Here is a 20,285-nt window from a genome sequence, read left to right as displayed (position 1 = left end):
CTTAGCAGACCAGCCTGTCTGAATCTCTGACTTCCCTGAAGCCTGAATCTGAACCTAATCTGTTTTTGTCCTCTCTGCTTCTCAGGAAGATCCTGCCTGGAAACCTGAAACCTGGAAGAGTTTCTCAAGCGAGAAACCAAGCAGTCTGTTCTCAGGAGAACCCTGGAAATTCAACTCAGTCTCAAACCTGCCTGCCCGCTCTCAGTAAGAGCTGAGAGAGAAGCTCTGATCCTGCTCAGTAAGAGTAACTGCTCTGCCCTGCCTCTGCCTGCCTTCAGCCTCTGGACCCTCCTGGTGTACCTCAGCTGCCGCTCAGCCTGAATCTCTGAACAGTGAACCCAGTCGTGACCAGTCCTGAATCTGATAACCCCCAGACCTGTTTATTTAATAAACCTTTGAACTTTTTCCCTGACTCCGGTTGTGTTCTGCATATGGGCTTGATATCCACCATGACAAAATCAACAATCAGGGATTCACATGGAAAACAATATAATATAGTCTACTTTTTCTATGTTTCAAATTTACATAGTTGTACTTAAATGATTCTCAGAAAAAAAATTGTTTTTATATATTTAAGAAATGGTTAAATGGTTTCTCTAAATTCTCCTTAGGTGTGAGTGTGTGTGTGAATGGTTGTTTGTCCTGTGTGTCTCTGTGTTGGCCTGCGATGGACTGGGGACCTGTCCAGGGTGGACCCTCTTGCCTGTAGACAGCTGTAGATAGGCACCAGCACCCCTCGCGACCCGAGCTGGGATAAGCCTAACAGAGAATGGATGGATATCAAAAAAATAGAAAGCTGACTAATAGCTTATTAAACTGGTAGATATATATATATTTTTTTTTTGCTTTGTGACACAATATTGGACCATGCTAAACACAGATCTACCTTCACAAAGCATCAAAAGGGAAACATTTATGCACAACAAGTAAACCTGTACATGAAATTATGTTTTGTTTTTTATAATATATATTATTGTTGGCATTCATATAAACTTAGTGATAACTTAGTATAAATTTAATTGGTTTTTGGTATACCTCTATTTTAAATGTATAGCCCCCTGTGGAGAAAACTCCAATGCTAGCACCAAACAGGTAGACATAAACACGCCTGATCGGTGTTTTCTTTCTATGGGCCGGATTTATCAAGATCCAATGTTGCGTGCAGTAATTTACGCTCGCAAACTGGAAATTTGGCCGAGGGGCTGAACCATGGTTTGCGGGTGATTTAACAAGAGTGATTGCGTAACTGGTGGCAGGTGCAAAACTGTTGGAGACGCCCTATTTAAATGATGGTTTTTGGGCGTTTTGTGGTTTGCGGCAAAGTAGTTTGTAGTTTCTACAAACTAGTGCATTAAGAAATTTAAATCTTAAAAAAAAAAAAAAAAAATATATATATATATATATATTTATTTATTTATATATAAACTTTGGCAACCTTTATTCCCTAAGGTGGTATGTGGCTGAATTTCTACTTCACTGCAGTAAAAAAAAACAAAAAAACAAAAACAGGTGTTTTGTATTGGCCTGTAGAAAAATGCACATACCAAATGGCTCACAAGAAGTGACTGTGGATGAGATTACTGCGCGTACACATCCCCGCAGCATTGGCATGTTGCTCCACAGGTGCAGGGGGGAGGTCGGGGTTCTCTAGTAGGGCGTCAGGGCGACATGGCATTTAGAACGTTGGACAGCACTTCTGAAAAACGAGATTGGGAGATCCCAGATGCAAAAAAGTGCAATGTTGCAAGGAGTTTTTGTGATATCTGGTATTGCGTGGGTCCTCCTTGTGGCTGGCTCCAAATCCATTTGGAGTTCCCCCAACAGCTCCAAAATGGCAATGCTGGATAAACCATATGTTTTGATGATCTTTTCCTCGTTCATTCCAAAAATATTCACACGGAGTGAAAAAATGCGTTCTCTGCGTCTCCTTGCTTCATTTCCATGTCTCCTTCTTGCGACAATAACCGCTGCCATGTGTGCGCAATTACGCATTCAGACCATTTGCACCTTCTTTTGAAACGTGTTAAATATAGAGTCAGATACCGTTAGCAAAATTGCTTTCAGGTTTGATAAATCACTTTGCGAGTGCTAAATTAATATATTTACATGTTCTCCTCCCACAAGACGCACTTTTGCGTGTAAACGCCCCATATTGCATATTCATTGCAGAAAAAGTACTAAATGGATAATAGGCGCTATTTAGCATGTTTTAAAGACCAAATCCTTTTAGCACGCTGTTGATAGATCAGTTTGTACATTTTTTAGCGTGCGCAGTGAAATAGCTCACGTTTTTATACACGATCTTTGATAGATCCGGCCCTATGACATTTTTATAAGCTCTCAAAATTGTTTGGATAGAAACATAAAGACTGAAATGCGGCCATATGAATGTTTAAATTCTGCTGTAAGAAATGTTGCAGTGGACCCAGAAAGCTTGGAGGAACACATACGTCAGATGACAACAAAATGCAACGAAAACTTCACTCCTCTAAAGCCGGGCATACAGGGAACGATTTTTTTGCCCTTTTCGGGCCAGTCATGCGAGAAGTTTTTCATCGGGCCAACTTTCAGTCTGATTGTGCATTGTGTAGTGTAGAGGGGTAACGAGGGACGATCAGCCTCTCACGACCACCTCCCGATTAGGAATTGTAAGGAGGAAAAAAATTCAGCAGTCGGCCATCGTAAGTTGTTTGTGGACAAATTGCTCAGTGGGCATGCACAAATAAGCAGTTATGGGACTAACGCCGTTGAAAGTAACGGCGTTACTAATGCCGTTACCTTGTTTTAGTAACGAGTAATCTAACTAATTACTTTGACTGTAACTATAACGCAGTTACCATTGCAGACACCTCGTTACTGCGCTTTACTCAGGTTGCACAATGAACCTTTTTTCATGATAGGACTTGTGCGCGCCTTTTCATGAGAGAGGGGAGGATAAGAATGGCTGATGTATAGTGAGATTCCGTCTGTCAGTTGAGTAGGTGGGTGTTTCTGCTGGTGGGTGTTAACGTACAGCACACACAGAGAGATGGAGAGTGAGGATGACTCCAGCAGCAAAACAGCGTTTTCCACATGGAAATACCGGTGTTAAGTCGAGCTGCGTTTCCCCATCACATACGGTTTCCCCTGCATCTCTGCACAGCGCAGGCGGCATGATTCACCGCGCAAGCGACAGGAAACGCGCATGCTCGCTAAAGGCGCGCAACAGTCGCCCTGTGCTCGCGCCACAGGAGAACTATGGAGAGCGTGAACGATCAAATGATAGCCTATATGGAGAAATCTGGATGGATGGATGGATGGATGGATGGATGGATGGATGGATGGATGGATGGATGGATGGATGGATGGATGGTTGGATGGATGGATGGATGGATACTCTGCCTTTTCAACCTACTGTATTTTTGATGGAGATCCATGTTTTATGTCACACACAGAGTATACATCTAGATAGATAGATAGATAAATAGATAGATAGATGTTGCAGTATCTATAACAACCCAAACACACAGGATTTCAGAATTAGACATCCCCAGTTATTAATTTCATATACTCACCAGGTCTGAATGCCCTGTTAAAAAACTTCACATCGCGTTCCCCCTGATCTCATTTACGTTGAGTTGCAATAAAGGCAAAACTCTCTGCAGGTTCTTGTCTTTGTCGTCCGCTCTATTCTGATGGCATTTGAAACACACGGCGAGAAGGTGGGGGCTGGGTGGTGAGGGTTACGGGGGCGAGAAACGCAAAAGTAACGCAATAGTTACTTTTACTAGTAACTAGTTACTTTTATTGTGGAGTAACTCAGTTAGTAACTCAGTTACTTTTTGGGAGAAGTAACTAGTAACTATAACTAATTACTTTTTCAAAGTAACGTGCCCAACACTGCAAATAAGGATTCTTCTTCTTCCTCTTAGACGAAACACAGAAGCATGGTGGGAGTGCAATGAGTGAAAAGGAGCTCTTTCTGTAAAATTGACAGACCGTAGTAGCCACGTTTGCTCAGCCATGTCTTTGTCCAAATACGTTGTTGCCTTTTCTTTTCAGGGCTTTCAGCACAAAATTGCACAAATTGCCAAGGCAGCGTGTTTCACTATAGTGAGCTTCATATTCCTTTTCTACTCGTTTGGCTAGTCTGAGTAGCACCATCTCACTGCTGAGCTGAGTCCCACAGTGTGAGCAGGTAGATCACATCAGAGTGTGAGAACAAACATAGTGAGCTGTGAACTTTTAAACTCTGCGGTTTCATCGTACAGTTCGAGCTGTAGCTGCGTGCAACGATTGAGAAAACCATACTGTGTATGCCCGGCTTAAGCCAAGCAAAGCCATAACATGCTGTGTTGGAGCTGGTCAATACAGAAGGAGGTTAAACTGTAGAGGAATCCAGAAGAAAAAGCTTTTAGCAACCGAACCAGCTTCACCTCCCAGCAGGATGACACTAAACCGGCAAGCATTCATCAGTATGCCACTAAACGCAAAGCAATATTTATATTCAAAGGATTTTAAAAATGTAGCCGTATTTATGAATAAAGACACAAACACAGCTTGAAGCTGCTTTACTGCAAAGAACAAGGACATCATTACCACTTTTTTTTTTTACACACTAATTACTTTGATGTTCATTTCCACCTAATATTTTATAATTCTAGATAAAAATCAGGTTTCAATTTGCTAAAAAAAGTTGTTTCTACTTTGACCAAAGTCAGAATCAGTGAAATTTTTCATATGAAGAAAACGGAAAAAACATGAGGTTGCATTTTAGAGGAAACAATATTTGTAAGATTTCACAGTTACAGTCTTACAACACAACAGTGGTTGTCAAGGTGACAAAATCTGAAATAATTTCTTGCGTCTAATTATGACAATTAACACCTGTAGTATTGGTGAGGTTACACTATCACAACAATTATCACAGCTTCTCTACTTAACGAGGTAAAAATGTCTGATTGACCAAACATTGTTCCAACATGGAGTTAAGGCAGTCATGTCAGCCACGTATTTCAGTTTAGTCTTTTATAGATTTTTACAAAAAGGAAAACATTGTTGATCTGCTGGCTCTAAGTGCTTCTATTTGCAGCAACAGCCTCAAAGGAGACTTTAGATATTTTCTAAGGGTATTTCCCCCCCCCCCTCAGCTTATCAGAAAAAAATGCCCTTGACACGGTCTGTGAAATACCCGACACAAACACTGATTTACTCACGCATTGATAATAAGACCCTGATTAGAATTCACTAAAACAACAGCCTGTGCATCACGACAGCAGCACTATTATCAGCATTTTCACAAACATGCCTCCAAACAGAGCAGATGGGTGGGGTCACTGGTGGGCAACAAGTAAGGGCCCTGAAAACTCAGGGTCAAGGGACCTCTGTTCGTGCCTTTGCATGAGGAATGTGAGCAAAAACAGAAAAAAAATAAAATAAAATAAAATTCAAAATGTACAAAGTATAGACTAGAATAGAATAGAATTTTAAGCTACAATGAAATGATTGATGAGCTGCGCTACGTTCAGACCAGAAGTAGTTGGTTTACATGTAATTCCTATGGTGGATGCGCATAGAGGTGCATCAAAAGTTCCTGCAGTGCAATGTGAGTAGAAGGAGCGGCACATCTTGATCCAACTGCACAGCCAAAGCAGTGCCTCATAAGCTTCTTAGCATTGGAGTTGCATGTCAAACTTCACAAGCAGCTGCTGGATATGGAAAAAATAAAATTTTGCTGCTCGATGCGCCTCCTCAACCAATCAGAGAAGCTAATCCGGCCCCATCCAGCAAAGCTTCAGCCAGGCAGATGAAATCCGAGCCCATTCCCATGAAGAGAGCACATCCAACCAGTCACAGTCAGAGAAACAGGACTACACTGAAAAACAGCTGTTGATCAGTTGTTGATGGCAGCAGCACAGCTGATATTTCTTACCAGGATGGTGTCCCAGCCAAACAGGAACAGACGAGGGGAAGCTAGTATGAAACTTAACCTCAGATAAAACCCAAACTAGACAGAAAGAGGGTGGAGTTAGCCCTACTCTCCTTCCTAATCAAATGTTCGACTAAGTTCCTCATAGGACAAGAATTGTACAAGTTTCTATAAATCACCAATGGTGCATATGCCCCCTGAATGCTAATGCTTCGTCAATGCAGGTGTTTTACCAATTCATGCATCAGGGCTGTTCCAGGGAGTCGGTTGATTTTCTACCTGATACGAAAGCAATGAGTCTACCGTTTGACAAACCTTTTAAGAATGAATAATCTGGACTTGTGATATAGATCTTTGAGGCAATTTGTGTTCAGAGCCAAACATTAAACACCACTTTTAATTCTTAGCTGTTCTCGGTCATTCTCACTTTCTTCCCATATTTCTACAGCAGCAGCCATTCAAAATGGCCCTTCCCAGTCAAAAGCCAGCCGAATCCTCTCCAACTTCCAGCCTCTGGCCTTCTCCTGGTTGTGCTTTTTTTTAACTCTGACTCCACCCTTTCACAGAATTACAGGGTCTGAACAGGAGATGATGCTTATCTTTACATGTTAATGTCCACAAATCATGACAGTAAGAATATTTTAGATGTTTATAAAATAAATTGTAGGGAACCAGCCAAGGGCCTATCAAGGAAAATGGTGAAATTTTGAACGGCTACTACTGTAACTTAGCTGTCAAGTCGTGGACCACCCTTTTCTGTAGCAACATTCATATCCTCTCCACTCTAAGGACTAGAGCATGAGGACGTCTGTGTCGGCAAAATTTTTTATTTTTTATCTTTAATGTCATCTGTCTTGGTACTCTATATAAGCTACTGGAACCAGAATATCACCGAAGGAGTAATCCCAAGGGATAAATAAAGTAAATAAAGAGTCTAAGTCTAAAATGCATCCAGGTTTGTTCGACCTGTACCCCTACATGATGTGGTTTCCTTGAAAAGTTGGAAAGTGAAATTGATGTGACAGAATGATCAGTTCTGGTTTCAGTGCTCATCGTCTGGAAAACTCTTCATGTTTTACATAGCTGACATGTCTCTAAACATTGTTGAGAGAGTTGGACATTCAACGTGACCCAGAGCCTCCGGCATCTCCTCTGCAGTCTATCACCAGCTGGGAGCCAAAGCAGCAGAAAAAGATTTGGGCTCCTTGCAGGATTTTGGTCTGTTCCTAGGGGACAGTTTATATTCTGCAGCAAACATGAACTAAAGATGTTTGAACAGCATCCTCTCTTCACCCACACTGCTCCAGTACTGCCGTGGAGTGCACCCCCACCTAATGAATAGAGACATCTGACCAGAGGAAAAAAAAAAATATGACCAGTTCAGTAAAGGCAGCTGGCGGAAATAGAGAGACGCAAAAGCAGCCTGCTACGTCACATATATAGGAAGAGCCAGAGGCGCCCCGGAGTCTGAGCCCAGCTTTACTTGGCATAAACATCTACTAGGGTCTAAAAGGCTCAGCTGAAAGCAACACATGTTGGTAAGTGGCTGAAAATGGAACATGGAAAAGGTTTCAGGACATTCCAAGAACAAAGCAGTCAGCATATGTCTGGATCTAAACGATATCTGTCCCTATCATACGGAACAAGACATGGAGAGGAAGAGAGCCTGACAGTGCTCTTTGGTCTACTGGGGGTTTAATGCAATGTTACATAGGAAGGTTTTACATATTTAATGGGGGGGTGTTACCCTGAGGCAAGGGTAGAGTGAGGGAAGTGAATGTGCTGTTATGGCCATTTATGCTACATTTTTTTTATTTGTACGAATTTAGTTTTCTTCTTTTGGTAGGTAGAATATATTAAAGTTAATTTAGAACCAAAATTTGTAATTTAGTTTTTATATTTGGACTTGTTTAGATTGCTTTGTTAATTAATTTGAGTAATTAAGAACACACTGGTGGAATCAAACCGATTCATCCATCCATCCATTTTCCGTCACTCTCTATCCCAAGCAGGGCTGCCTATCTCCAACTGTCAATGGGCAAGAGGCGGGGTCCACCCTGGACAGGTCGCCAGTCCAACGCAGGGCAACACAGAGACACACAGAACAAACACCCTCAAATTTAAGAATAATTCAATTAACCTAATACTCATGTTTTTAGACTGTGGGAGGTAGCCGGAGTACCCAGAGAGAACCAGCATATGCTCAGGGACAACATGCAAACTCCATGCAAGGCAGCATGTGCTACCCACAGCGTCACTGGGCAGCCCACAGTTCAATTCAGTTTATTTCTATAGCACCAATTCACAACACATTTCATCTCAGTTCACCAGATGATCCAGATAAATCGATTCAAAGTTTTCTAAGGAAAACCAGTTGATTGGATCGACTCACTGACTCGAAGGCAATCCCTCACACTAAGCCTTGTTGTAGTGACAGTGGAGAGGAAAAACTCAATTTTGACCGGAAGAAACCCCCAGCAGAACCAGGCTCAGTGTGGGCCGACTGGGGTTCAATGAGACAAGCAGAGATTGTTTGGTAAATGTCTGGTGTGGACGGGAGGTTTTGTAAAATGATTTTGTGATCACTTTTTCAGAGCTTAAAACATTAAATTAACTTCGTTTTTTTTCGTTTTGACTAAGTTGCAAGACATTTTTTAGTAATTATTTTGTCTTTGATTTTACAATAAATATGTTGACATGAAGCCAGAAACTCAAACTGGGGTCTAAATGGTAGGTACATGAATATGTGTTAAAACAATTAATAAAATGTATTTGAATCAGTAACAAAAAGGACATTCTGATAATGACGACTTCATGACATCTCCTCCCTGGAGAAACTATTCATTACGTTCCTTTGGGTGTGATTTGAACCTATTCCTTAAAGCTCTGGGGTCATTTTATGCACACTGACCTTTAGTTCTTTCCAAAGCTTTTAATGGGATTCAGGTCTTCTGATGGACTGCACCCTTTTAGCCACTTGTCCTTCAGTAAAACAAACTGATCTTTTGTTGCCTGCATGAGGATTTTTCTAGTTTAAAAAATGACCCTGGCTTTACCTTCAGACAGAAACAGAAACATGAATATTGACATTGCTTCATGCAAGGCTTATGATCGAGGTACAAAAAAGTGCTTCCCCCCTGCAGCTTGGTCAGTAGAAAATGATCTGCATATTGATGAAGGGAAACACACTAAAAAAGGTTTTCTTCTGCAGATATAAATCACTTTGCTCCTTCTTTGACGACTGGCTAACAAACATGTTAGCATCTTATTTAAGACATGCAAACCCTCTGGAGATCATGCCCTTCGACGTTAGTAATAAAAGGGAAGCTCCTTCACTCTGCTGCTTCATTCTAAACTCTGCCTAGCATCACTCCTCTCAATACCCAATCCATCCCGGAAGCACAATCCGTCCTGCGCATATGCAAACACATTAAATTCCGGTTGGGCAATACGTAGTTTTTCTTACTTTATGTTTTATACTTTTTCCGGCGGTGGTTTTCTATCAAATATTTTTGTATTTGCATAAATATTGCATATTCAAAAAACAAAAAAAAGCAATACACTTACATAGCCTTTCAAACGTTACTGTGACTGCTCTGACCATGTCTGATGATCACGTCCCAGAATAAAATGGAGAGAATGTAAAATGAATCCATTTCTTCCAGAAAAGTCTTCAATATTTTCTATACAATGTAGTTTAGCATTCTTTATTGTTTTCCGTATTTAAATAAGTATTTTCAGTTCCGTTATTACTAGTTTTGCGGCAATGCCATTTTTTGGCCTTGATACTGATACCCGATATCTGGCAGTATCGGCCGATACCGATACCATCTGTTTGAAATTTGATATTTGGTATATATATATATATATATATATATATATATATATATATATATATATATATATATATATATATATGAGGAACTGCAGACTACTTTGGTGTAAAATAATTGCCATCATGGCTTTGTCAAGCTGAACTTTTATTACCTACCTGGAATGGGTGACAACAGTTGAATAAACTTTTGGCTCCTAAAATAGTATCGGTGCCCTATTTGTCGGTACTCGCCGATGCTGATACTACCATTTTAGTGCTGGATCGGGGCCCTACCCGATACTTGTATCGGTGCAACACTAGTTATTACCTGGTTTTTCAATGATCCAGACCTTATTATTCTGTTCGTGCATGCGCACGATGGATCGGGTAGTGACAACCCTCACGCATCTGGGAAGGCTAGCATTTGTTTACTACACAGATACACCACAGTTTAGCTAGCAGCTTCCTGCAGGAGGCAGCTCTATGCAGATATCTGCTAATTCCAAAGGACATGGAGGGGCGAATTAATTGGGATTAATCAGAGATGCAGGAATTAAGAACAATTTTGAGGAAAAGAATAGCATTGTGATAAACTTAAAAGCTTAAAAAAGTTGACTTTATATGAAGCTATCAGCATAGAAATTGTTCAAACAAACAAAACTAGCGGTTCTACAGTAGCAGCCGTTTAAAATGGCCCTTTCCTGTCAAATGCCAGCCGAATGGCAACCCACTTCCCTGCAACTCCTAGCACTGAATTTCACTGAATTATAGAGTCTGACCAGGACATTACGCTTCTCTTTCTATCTTAATGTCCACAAATCATAATGTAAAGACTATTTATAGTACAAATACTGATGTTTAAAAATGAATTCTAGGGGACCAGCCAAGGGCCCTTCAAGGAAAGCTGGGACATTTTGAATACTGTACATCTCTTGCAAATTTCAATGGTGAAGTCTCCTTGAAATCTTAAATAATGGTAGTTGATTGCAGATGTGTCTTGTAGTTCCCATTGATTTTGCTTGTAAAACTGGGAGAATGGCGCTAGGCTTACCGCACCGTCACGTCGCTGCCGGAAGATGTCAGGAGTGAGGTGTTGCTATATTTGGGCAAAAATGGCTGGTCCCAGATTAAGTGATCATGACGAAGATTATTGTTTTACTGATTAACACTAAATTAATCATTCATTAATTCATTAAATCACGGCGAAAATATTAGTTTTAGGTCTATATAATAATCGATTGATCATTCGTTACTGACCAGACTTTTCCTTAAACAATATATTATTTTATATAAATGATTGTCTCTGTTTCTGCTGGTAGAACAGAGACAGTCAGTGGGCCAGAAGATCAGAAAGTGCAATAAGTAATTTTATGGTCTGTTCTCATCTTAACAGACACATCAAGTATTTTTGTACTCGACATGGTGCAGGAGAGGGACAGAAACATGTCCTTCTAGAGTCGACATACTGCAGACACAACAACACACAAAATGGGGCAAACAGAAAGAGTTAAAGAGAAATAAAATGATGAGCTTTAAATGAGTGGGAGTGCCTTTAAGCAGAATAAGCACAAGAAAGAGAATGGGTAAAAATTAGTTTGTTGCATAAAGATAAAGATAAGGACATCATGGTAGAAATGAAGGTTAGAGAAGAAGACAAGAGGCTGATCAATGCTGGCTGCATCCACACAAATAAAACAACAAGGAAGAAACTAAATATATCAGAGAAACAGCATTTCTCCAAAAGACAGAAAAGATTAAGCACATAGAGACGTGTTTGTTAACAGCAGCACTTCTCTTCAGGCGTCCAGTAAATACATCCTCTGATTCAAAAGAGGGTTTCTGTATTTATGGCTTTTAATAGGAAGAGCCGCAGCGTCATATTGACCGGCCTGCTCCCATTCTAATGGCCGCCTTAAATCTCATGGACACACTGTATTCTGGGCTGAGTTACAGACAAATTAACACGGAGCGCAGAGAAGGACAGCGAGGCTGCTTCTGCCAGGAGGGAAGAAAACAATCACTTGAATGATTGTCGGACGTTTAGTATGAGTACGGAATGGAGGGGATAAATGATTTTCATCAACAGCTCAGGGAGAATGAGATCGGGGGGGCAGTGCCCTCGTCTTCCATTATAAGAATCGTAAAATACTTGAATGAACAAGTATTGGGCTGTTTGAAACAAGACACTGGAGGATATTAGACGCCTTAAGGTGTTGCTTGTTTTTATGCAGACAGGCTGAATGACGCCTCTGGACGCCTCTTCATGATTGAAGGTGTTAAAGTAAAGCTTTGTGTTTACATCTTGAAGCTTTCTTTCTTTCTTTCACTCCCGACAAACTCTTTAAATAACACTTCATAACATATATGTAGTAAATAACCATGAGATATGACAACAGATTCTGATAGAAACTGTAATCTTACTCAGATCAGAGAAATTGCTCAGAGTTACAGAAGGCAGCTGCTCACCAACTGGGCTCACTTATCGGGAAGTGGCCCCGATTAACTGTTAAAGAAGCATTTTATACAACTCCCGTCTGCCACATCATCACATCATTACATCATACACGTTAGCAAATGAGGAGACATCCATGGCTCCAGCCTTATCAAACTCACACATCATCAATCATAATTTTTTCTAACAAAGGTTACTGGAAGCAGGACATGTTTCATTTCCAGTTCAGGACTGATTCAGATGCTGATCGCTATGGTAACATAGCCATAGAGCTTTTTGAGGAAGAAGAGAGAAATGCACTAGTAAATTTTTGAACAAACCAGCTGACTTCTAACCAAAAACATTAACCTCATGTTGGAATTTAATGTGACAGAGCAATAAAAAAATTGGGAATTTTTCTGTTCTGATGTTTTTTATAATCAGCACCAAGGTCCAGCCATGTCTCTGGGGCTGTGTCCCCTAAACCAACAGCTTTAATCGAAGAGATGCCCATCACACTTCCAGCTGCTCTGCTAGTCTGTCCTTTATCTGGCCGACCTGCAACATAAAGAGGTTTTCCCTCAGCGGACATGAACAAGCTCTGGTCAGATTCTAACAAAAATGACCATAGAGTAAAACGCTGCTTGTGGAAGAAAACAAAAGGTCCCCTTTGTTTGCAGTTTATTTCTCTTCTCTCTCCTCCTCTTCCTCAGGACTGTGAGCGGCCGTGCCAACTGTCCTTTGAGGGAAGGGGGGCAGGGTGTGTCTGTTTGTCCCTGATGGGAGGATTCCTTCCTCCTGGATGAGTTGGTAAAGGCAGTAGACATTGACTCTACAGCAATACCTCAAACTAAGCCTTCAGCAACCAAAAATGTTCTTTGAGAGGGTTCTGAATGGGCTACAAAGGGTGAATTGATCAGCTTCCTATCATCAAGCGTAGGAAGGAACAAAACCTACTGACCTCTGACCCCTCACTGTTCCAGCTACTTCCATCAGGATGGAGAGACAGCAGATCCAACAGCTACTCGTTATTAAATGTTCTTAATATGCTTTGCTTTAACGGAGGAAACAACAATTCTATTTCCTATCTTTCTACTATTTGGACCTGATCTGTTCTTCTGTTTACATTTTGACAAATAGTAATAGGCTCTGAGTCCAAGAGCGTCTGTGTTAATAGAATTTCTAAACTGAACTAAACCAATTTAGAAATTCATTTCAAATTAGTTTATTCCTATAGTGCCAATTGACAACACATGTCATCTCAAGGCACTTTACAGTTCAACCAGATCACACAGTCAAATTGATTCAAAGTTTTCGATCAAATGCAAATCAATTGCTTGCATCAATACTTGTAGCGACAGTGGAGAGGAAGAACTCCCTTTCAACAGGAAGAAACCTCAAGTAGAACCAGGCTCAGTGTGAGCGGCCATCTCATCAGGCCGACTGGGGTTCAAGGAGACAGAAGCAGAGATGCAGAAAGCAGCTGTAAACCAGCTCCACAGGCGGCCCCGTACAGGAAACATGCAGCCAGGCAGTCGAGCTCCGAGCCAGCTCCCATGTCAGAGGATGAAGAGAGCACATCCAGTCAGTCACGGTCAGAGAAACAGGATCACACTGAAAAACAGGCTGATCTCCATCATCTATAAACAAAGGTGTTGATGGCAGCAACGTAACTGATATTTCTCTCCAGGATGGAATCACAGCCAAACAGGAACAGACCAGATGAAGCTACTATGAGAAAAAGCGGAGAGAGCAGAACGTTAGAGATTGATCTAACAGATTCTGCAGAGTGGGAGGATAGAGATAGAATGAAGCAGAATGATGAAGAAGGGTCCCTGTGTCCGCCAGCAGTCTAAGCCTATAGCAGCATAACTATAGAGATAGCTCAGGATAACCTGAGCCTCTCTAACTATACACTTTATCAAAAAGGAAAGATTTAATCCCACACTTAAAAGCAGACAGGGTGTCTGCCTCACAGACTAACCTGAAATGATATTTTGGAGCACAGATCTCCTCTGGTCCTTTGAGCAGTCAGGTTTGAGCAGAGGTGTCCAGTAAGAAAGTACAAATACTTTGTTTCCTTGCTTAAGTAGAAATTTTGGCTACATATACTTTGCTGGAGTAATTATTTTAAGCCAACTTTTTACTTCTACTTACATTTTAAAATAATTGTTTCATTTGAGCTCATTCTCAAATAAAAAACATCTAAATTAGTCTAATCCATACAACTAATTTCTTTGTTGTTGGACTCGGCACTGCACATATGGAAAAAAAAAAAAAACACTTTTACAAGATAAGTTAAATTTGATACCATTACCATTAGTTATAAAACAAACAAAAACAAACAAAAAAAATAAGTATGACGAAATTGTCATCCAGAAAATGTTCCTTTGTTTGAGTAGCACAGTAATAGTTACAAAACCTACAGCATGTTTCCTTAACATTTTTCCCTGCATACTTTTGCTTTTTACTTTAAGTCGTTTTAAAAATGATGCTTTTAGACTTTTACTTGAATAAAAAGCTTAAGTTGATCCTCTAATATCTACAAAAGTGCTTTAAACAGCAGGATTTATACTTCTACTTGAGTAATAAACATTAATACTTTTGAAACCTCAGGGTTTGAGGCATTTTGGCATCTAAGAGCTCAATCTGCTATTTTCTCTTCTTCATTTCTGATCCTGCTGTGTTTGTGGAACAGATTTTATGTTTATTTATGTTTCAGAGAAAGTCATTGATGTGACTAATATCCAACCAGAGTCGAAGGTGAGGCAGCTGAGCAGTGAGATGTCACAGCATCTGCAGCAGAGCAGCCTCCTGCTTTAGAAAGCCACACAGTGAGACCAGGACACTTTAAACATGAACGCAGTGATGTTAGAAATGGAAAGTATTTGATGAAGCAGCAGAATTATTCAACCTTTTACCAACAGCATGAAGGAAAATCACTGTTTAACCTGTTAATCTGTTTATAATCTATTTGCTATAACGTTAGAGACCAACTTTATTCAGTGGATTCTGCTGTACGGCCGCTTGGTGCTTTAAAGGTCACTCCTGCAACCTTTTCATCAAAATAATTAATATTCTCAAAATAATCAAATAACAGAACGTCTAGAATGTCATAGAATTAAACTATTTATTCCACTGGAAAAAAAAACAGTCAACTTTAATAGTCTTATAACATTTTGACAGGTTCAAAATATATAAAGATTTACTCCTAGTTACCATGCCAACATAAAAGGATCCAATAGGAACAGCAAGATGAACTCAGGTGAGAAGAAGCTAAGGTGTTGAACCTTATGGCTTCATGATAGAGCTGAGGACCAGCTTCTTCCCAACTAGGGTTCAAGTGAAGAACAACAAACAAACCGGCTGGCAAAGAGTATAGAAGAAAAATGTGCCCCCTACTGGCTGAGAGGAGTTTAACTGGAAGGAGGAGTTTAACTCCTTTAATACTTCTACTTGGTGTCTAAAGAGGCAACCTCTCCATCTCTGTTGCTTCCATGAAACACAAGCATGATGTCAACAAGTTATTACTTTTCTAGTAGTAGTAGTAAGAAAGGTGCTTTCTCCTTGGCTCTACCTTGGCCACACTGTGGCTCTGCCTTTCTTATACCTCATCCAAACAACTTCAATCTTTTTATTTGAAAGTTTTAAACTCAGAGTTAAACTATGAGGAGGAAACCTAAGTTTTTAACTCAGATTTGTTGTTCCTCTGTCTGATCTTCTCTTTTTGAGTCATAATCAATAATAATGATAGTAATTTTGTGTGTAAAATGTCTGCATGTCGTTGCCTGGGAAAGGAACATTGAATTCGCTAACAGAGCAGAAACTGATAGGTGTGCGAAAAGAGGTGCACTGTACAGAGCAGTGGCACCACGACTCCATCACCAGAGCTGTGAGAACAGCTCAATCATCAATATAATATTCAAAGAAATATTGAGTTCAATAAACCAGTCAGTGTATGGGAGAGGACAGCGTCCCGTCCTACTTGCTCTGGAGAGCAGAGTTCTGGAGGAACCATCGGCCCCAACCCGCTGATTTTCACATTGACATCTGAGATGGTATCTTTTTCAAATAAAACATGATAAACCCCCATGTATCATCTATATTGACTCTGTTTCTACTCAACAGCAAAATATTTGCCTTGTGAGGAGAGACAGATTTACCATTAGGCAATACTAGGCAGTTGCCTGGGGCCCCACGTTCCTGGGGGGCCCAATAAAACTCTGTTTACTATTTGAAAACAACCGGCAGGAAGAGCAGTGTTGCCAACTTAGCGCTTTAGTCACTATTTTTAGTGACTTTTCAGACCCCTCTAGCACTTTGATTTCAAAATAGAACCCAGAGCCAAATCTACAGACTTTTTTCTGCCACTGGAGACTTTGGCGAAAACATCTAAAAGCAGCGAACTCTGCTCTCCAGAGCAAGTAGATTGTTAACCCCGCCTCCTGCTCTCCTCTATCTTGTCCGCTGTCATGATTCATGCAGCTATTATTTCATCCAAATGAAAAATGGAGAACAGATAAGCAGATCATGGCAGGTCTACAGTGAAAAGAAGGACTGGGTTATTTACTTTTGCCTTTTTGGAAACACAGGAAGGAGCAATCAGCTAAGTGAGCTTAGTGATTGGAAAAAATATTTCATTCCTTTTGAGACAGCATGAAAAGTCAGCTGAGTACAAAACATAGAGAGGAAAACAAGAAGAAGAGGGACAGGAAGAGAGGGACAAAACCTAGAACAAATAACGTATGTCTATTCTATTAACATGTCTGTATCTGTATAATGGGTCTGTTTTATGTCTTGTCTTCTCAATTCAGAGGGCCCCCTGCCTGTCTTTGGTTAGGGCCCCAAATTTCCGAAATCTGTCCCTGCTTGTAAGAATACAATTTGAAAATCAGGGACTGGTTTGTCTAGTGGACTGTTGTTGCATCTATTTTCTCAGAACAAAAACGGTATTGAATTCCTTCCCCCTGTGGTGGATGACATGCGTTTAGTCCAAAGAAACTAAATAAACTTTAATCTGGGAAAAAAGAAATGAAGTTTCTCTGTGGAGGAATGTCTTCTCTTTGACAAAGTTTAAAGGTGGGGACTAAAATGTTTTGTTTCACAAACCTTTGTAACTTGATCTGTCTATATGAAATTCATTTTGGTAAAGGTAAATTGTAATTAAAACATATTCTTAAAACCAATGACAAGAAGAAATGAGGTCATTGTGGGATAAATCAACAGCAGATCATGAAGATAAATGGCAAACAAATCCTGCAGTTATTTGATAGGCAATTAAATGAAGTTATGTTTGCTTTCAAGTCTCACAATAAAAAAAGCAATAAAAACAGTGGCTATTGGCTGGCAGTAAATGTCATTGCTGGTTAACAAAGGAAAGATTCCCTGAAGTCTCAACTAATTGAACCTCATCGTTTTCCTCTATAATGTGATACAAAGCTTTAGTCGACAGAAAACGATGAACATGTATGAAACATCAGCCAGAGGAGATGACAGACAGAAACACGCTGCGCCATTAACCCAGGTTCCTATTTCATGCAGCCTCTGCCTCAGAGGATGGGGAGATGTGCGAGTGGAAACCTCCACAGGGTGCTCTGTTACAAAGACGTGTAGGAACCCTTTCAACACTTTGGCTGATATCCTGATATCATCATGACCTGACCTGTCAGGACTCATGTGCTTTACAAAGATGTGACTCAGTGTGTCTTTATGGCCTGGATTCAACAAGGTGATGGAAACATGCCTTCAGTTCTTGCTACTGATGTGTATTATTGACACATCAGCTTTACACACTGCAGATTTCACTGCTGCGCGTCCATGATGCAAATCTCATGTTCCACCACATCCAGAGCCACTCTATTGGATTCAGATCTGGTGACTGTGGGGGCCATTGAAGGGCACTTAACTCATTTTAATCTTGAAGAAATCAATTTGACTTTTCCTGAGTATAAGACATGGTGCGTTATTCTGCAGGAAATGACTGTTGGAAGCAGTCATGAAGGGCTGGACATGGTCATTAACAAGACTGATACTTGAGGTCTCAAAATACTCCAAGATAATAATTTCCATACAGAGCACATTAAACAGTGTGGGTCTGATCCATTGTTTTATTCGGCTTACATCAAATTCTGAAAGTATCTGAAAGTCAAAGCTGAAATGGAGCATGGCCAAGGGGAGTAAAAACGCCATGATTTCACAGCTAATTCAAAAAGCCCCACAAACATATAAATGTACGACGGAGTATTAGGGCCACACATGAAAAGAAAAAATATTTTTGCCATGACGAGATTAAACTCGACATGTCAACATTAAACTCAACATTTTGAGAAAAAAAAGTCGACATGTCGACATTAAACTAAACATTTTGAGAATAAAGTTGAAATGTCATGTTGAGTTTAATCTCGACGTGTCGACTTTAAACTCGCCATTTCGAGAATAAAGTTGATATATCGTGGCGACTTTAATCTCGACATTCCAAAGTTTGGAGAAAAGAGCAACCGCGCTCCACAGCTGCAGTCTGCGTTTTAAGAGTGAAGGTAGTCTTTGACGTGCTGCAACTGTATAGGATTCTGTGCATGTATCCTGTGCAGCGGTTGGCTCTCTTGAACTAATTTAAACTTTATTGTCGACACGTCGAGATTAAACTCAACATGACATTTCAACTTTATTCTCGAAATGTTGAGTTTAATGTCGACATGTCGAGTTTAATCTCGTCATGGCAAAAATATTTTTTCTCTTCATGTGTGGCCCTAATACTCCGTCGTACCTTTACTTTAAAGTCGACATGTCGAGTTTAATCTCGTCATGGCAAAAATATTTTTTCTCTTCATGTGTGGCCCTAATACTCCGTCGTATAAATGAGACTGGCAAACACAAAAAGGCACGCAAAAAAATGCTGCTAAGGAGAAAAGCGGCAATCTCAGAAAACAGCGAGCAGCCAAGTGGACACGATGTCACAGCGTGTTTCATAGATGTTCTAGTTCTTTCTCTCTAAAATAATGACTTACTGCCAACTTACCTTACTACTCACTGCTTCTTTTAAGATAAAGTTAGTATGAGGGTTGTTGCATCTATAATATATAGCTCTATAGTTTTTTTTTATTTTTAAAAGCCACCTGTGTCACCAAATAGGCATTTCCAATAATGTCATAAAGTATGTGTTAGTGAAGGGGGACTTAAAACATCTGAATTCAGAATTAGAAAAGCAGTATGAACTAATAACAATAATTGAGCACACATTGAAGAAATTTACCTCTGCATTTAACCCATTCCCTTGGGGAGCAGTGGGCTGCCATCACGGGGAGCAGTGTGGGGTTAAGGGTCTTGCTCAGGGACCCAGAGTGGCAGTTTGGGGGATTGGGGCTTGAACTCAGAACCACAGGATTCCAAGCTCTATACCTTAACCACTAAGCCACCACTGTCCGCCATTAAACAACAGAGTGACTTTGGTAAGAATTTATGATCTGACACACATGAATCGTAGAAGAAACATCTTACCTTTCTGACTGTCGATGACAAAGTTGCCTTCATCGTTTCCTGTGGTAATCTTGTACGTGATCCCATCCCCGTCGGGATCCTTTGCCAACACAGTTGCAACAAGTGTGTTAGGTCCTGCATCTTCTGAGACAAAGGTCCGATATCTGATGAGGCACATTAAAAAAAAAAGAAAAAATGTCAGCTCTTAACCTGCAGTCTATGAGGGACACATCTGGAAATAGCTGTTAAAAAAACAAAACAAAAACACCCCCAAAATACTGGTGTATGGCAATTTAATGGGTTTGGTCATCCATCCATCCATTTTCTGACACGCTTTATCCAGAGTCGGGTAGCGAGGGGTGCTGGTGCCTATCTCCAGCTGTTTACGGGCAGGGTACACCAGTCCATCGCAGGGCAACACAGAGACAAACAACCATTCACGCACACACTCACATCTAAGGAGAATTTAGAGAAGCCAATTAAGCTAACAGTCATTTTTTTGACTCTGGGAGGAAACCAGAGCACCCGGAGAGAACCCACCTATGCTCAGAGAGATCATGCAAACTCCATGCAGAAAGACCACGGTCCGGGAATCGAACCCCACAACCATCTCGCTGCAAGGCAGCAGTACTACCTACTGCGCAGCTTGGGATTGG

The 20,285-nt window shown here is 40.5% G+C and overlaps 1 protein-coding gene across 1 annotated transcript in view; it reads right to left on the bottom strand.

The window, feature by feature from the left end:
* Positions 1-20,285, bottom strand: part of LOC119773099 (neural-cadherin-like) — a 348,848-nt gene that overhangs the window by 134,693 nt on the left and 193,870 nt on the right. The window contains exon 7 of the mRNA XM_038269917.1: positions 19,651-19,793. Coding sequence (XP_038125845.1) covers positions 19,651-19,793 — 143 coding nt within the window. The remainder of the gene's footprint in view (positions 1-19,650; positions 19,794-20,285) is intronic.

The sequence above is a fragment of the Cyprinodon tularosa genome, unplaced genomic scaffold (genome assembly GCF_016077235.1).
Source record: "Cyprinodon tularosa strain WSP-4 unplaced genomic scaffold, ASM1607723v1 ctg741, whole genome shotgun sequence".
NCBI classification, from domain to species: domain Eukaryota; kingdom Metazoa; phylum Chordata; class Actinopteri; order Cyprinodontiformes; family Cyprinodontidae; genus Cyprinodon; species Cyprinodon tularosa.
This window is presented reverse-complemented; position numbering and strand designations above follow the sequence as displayed.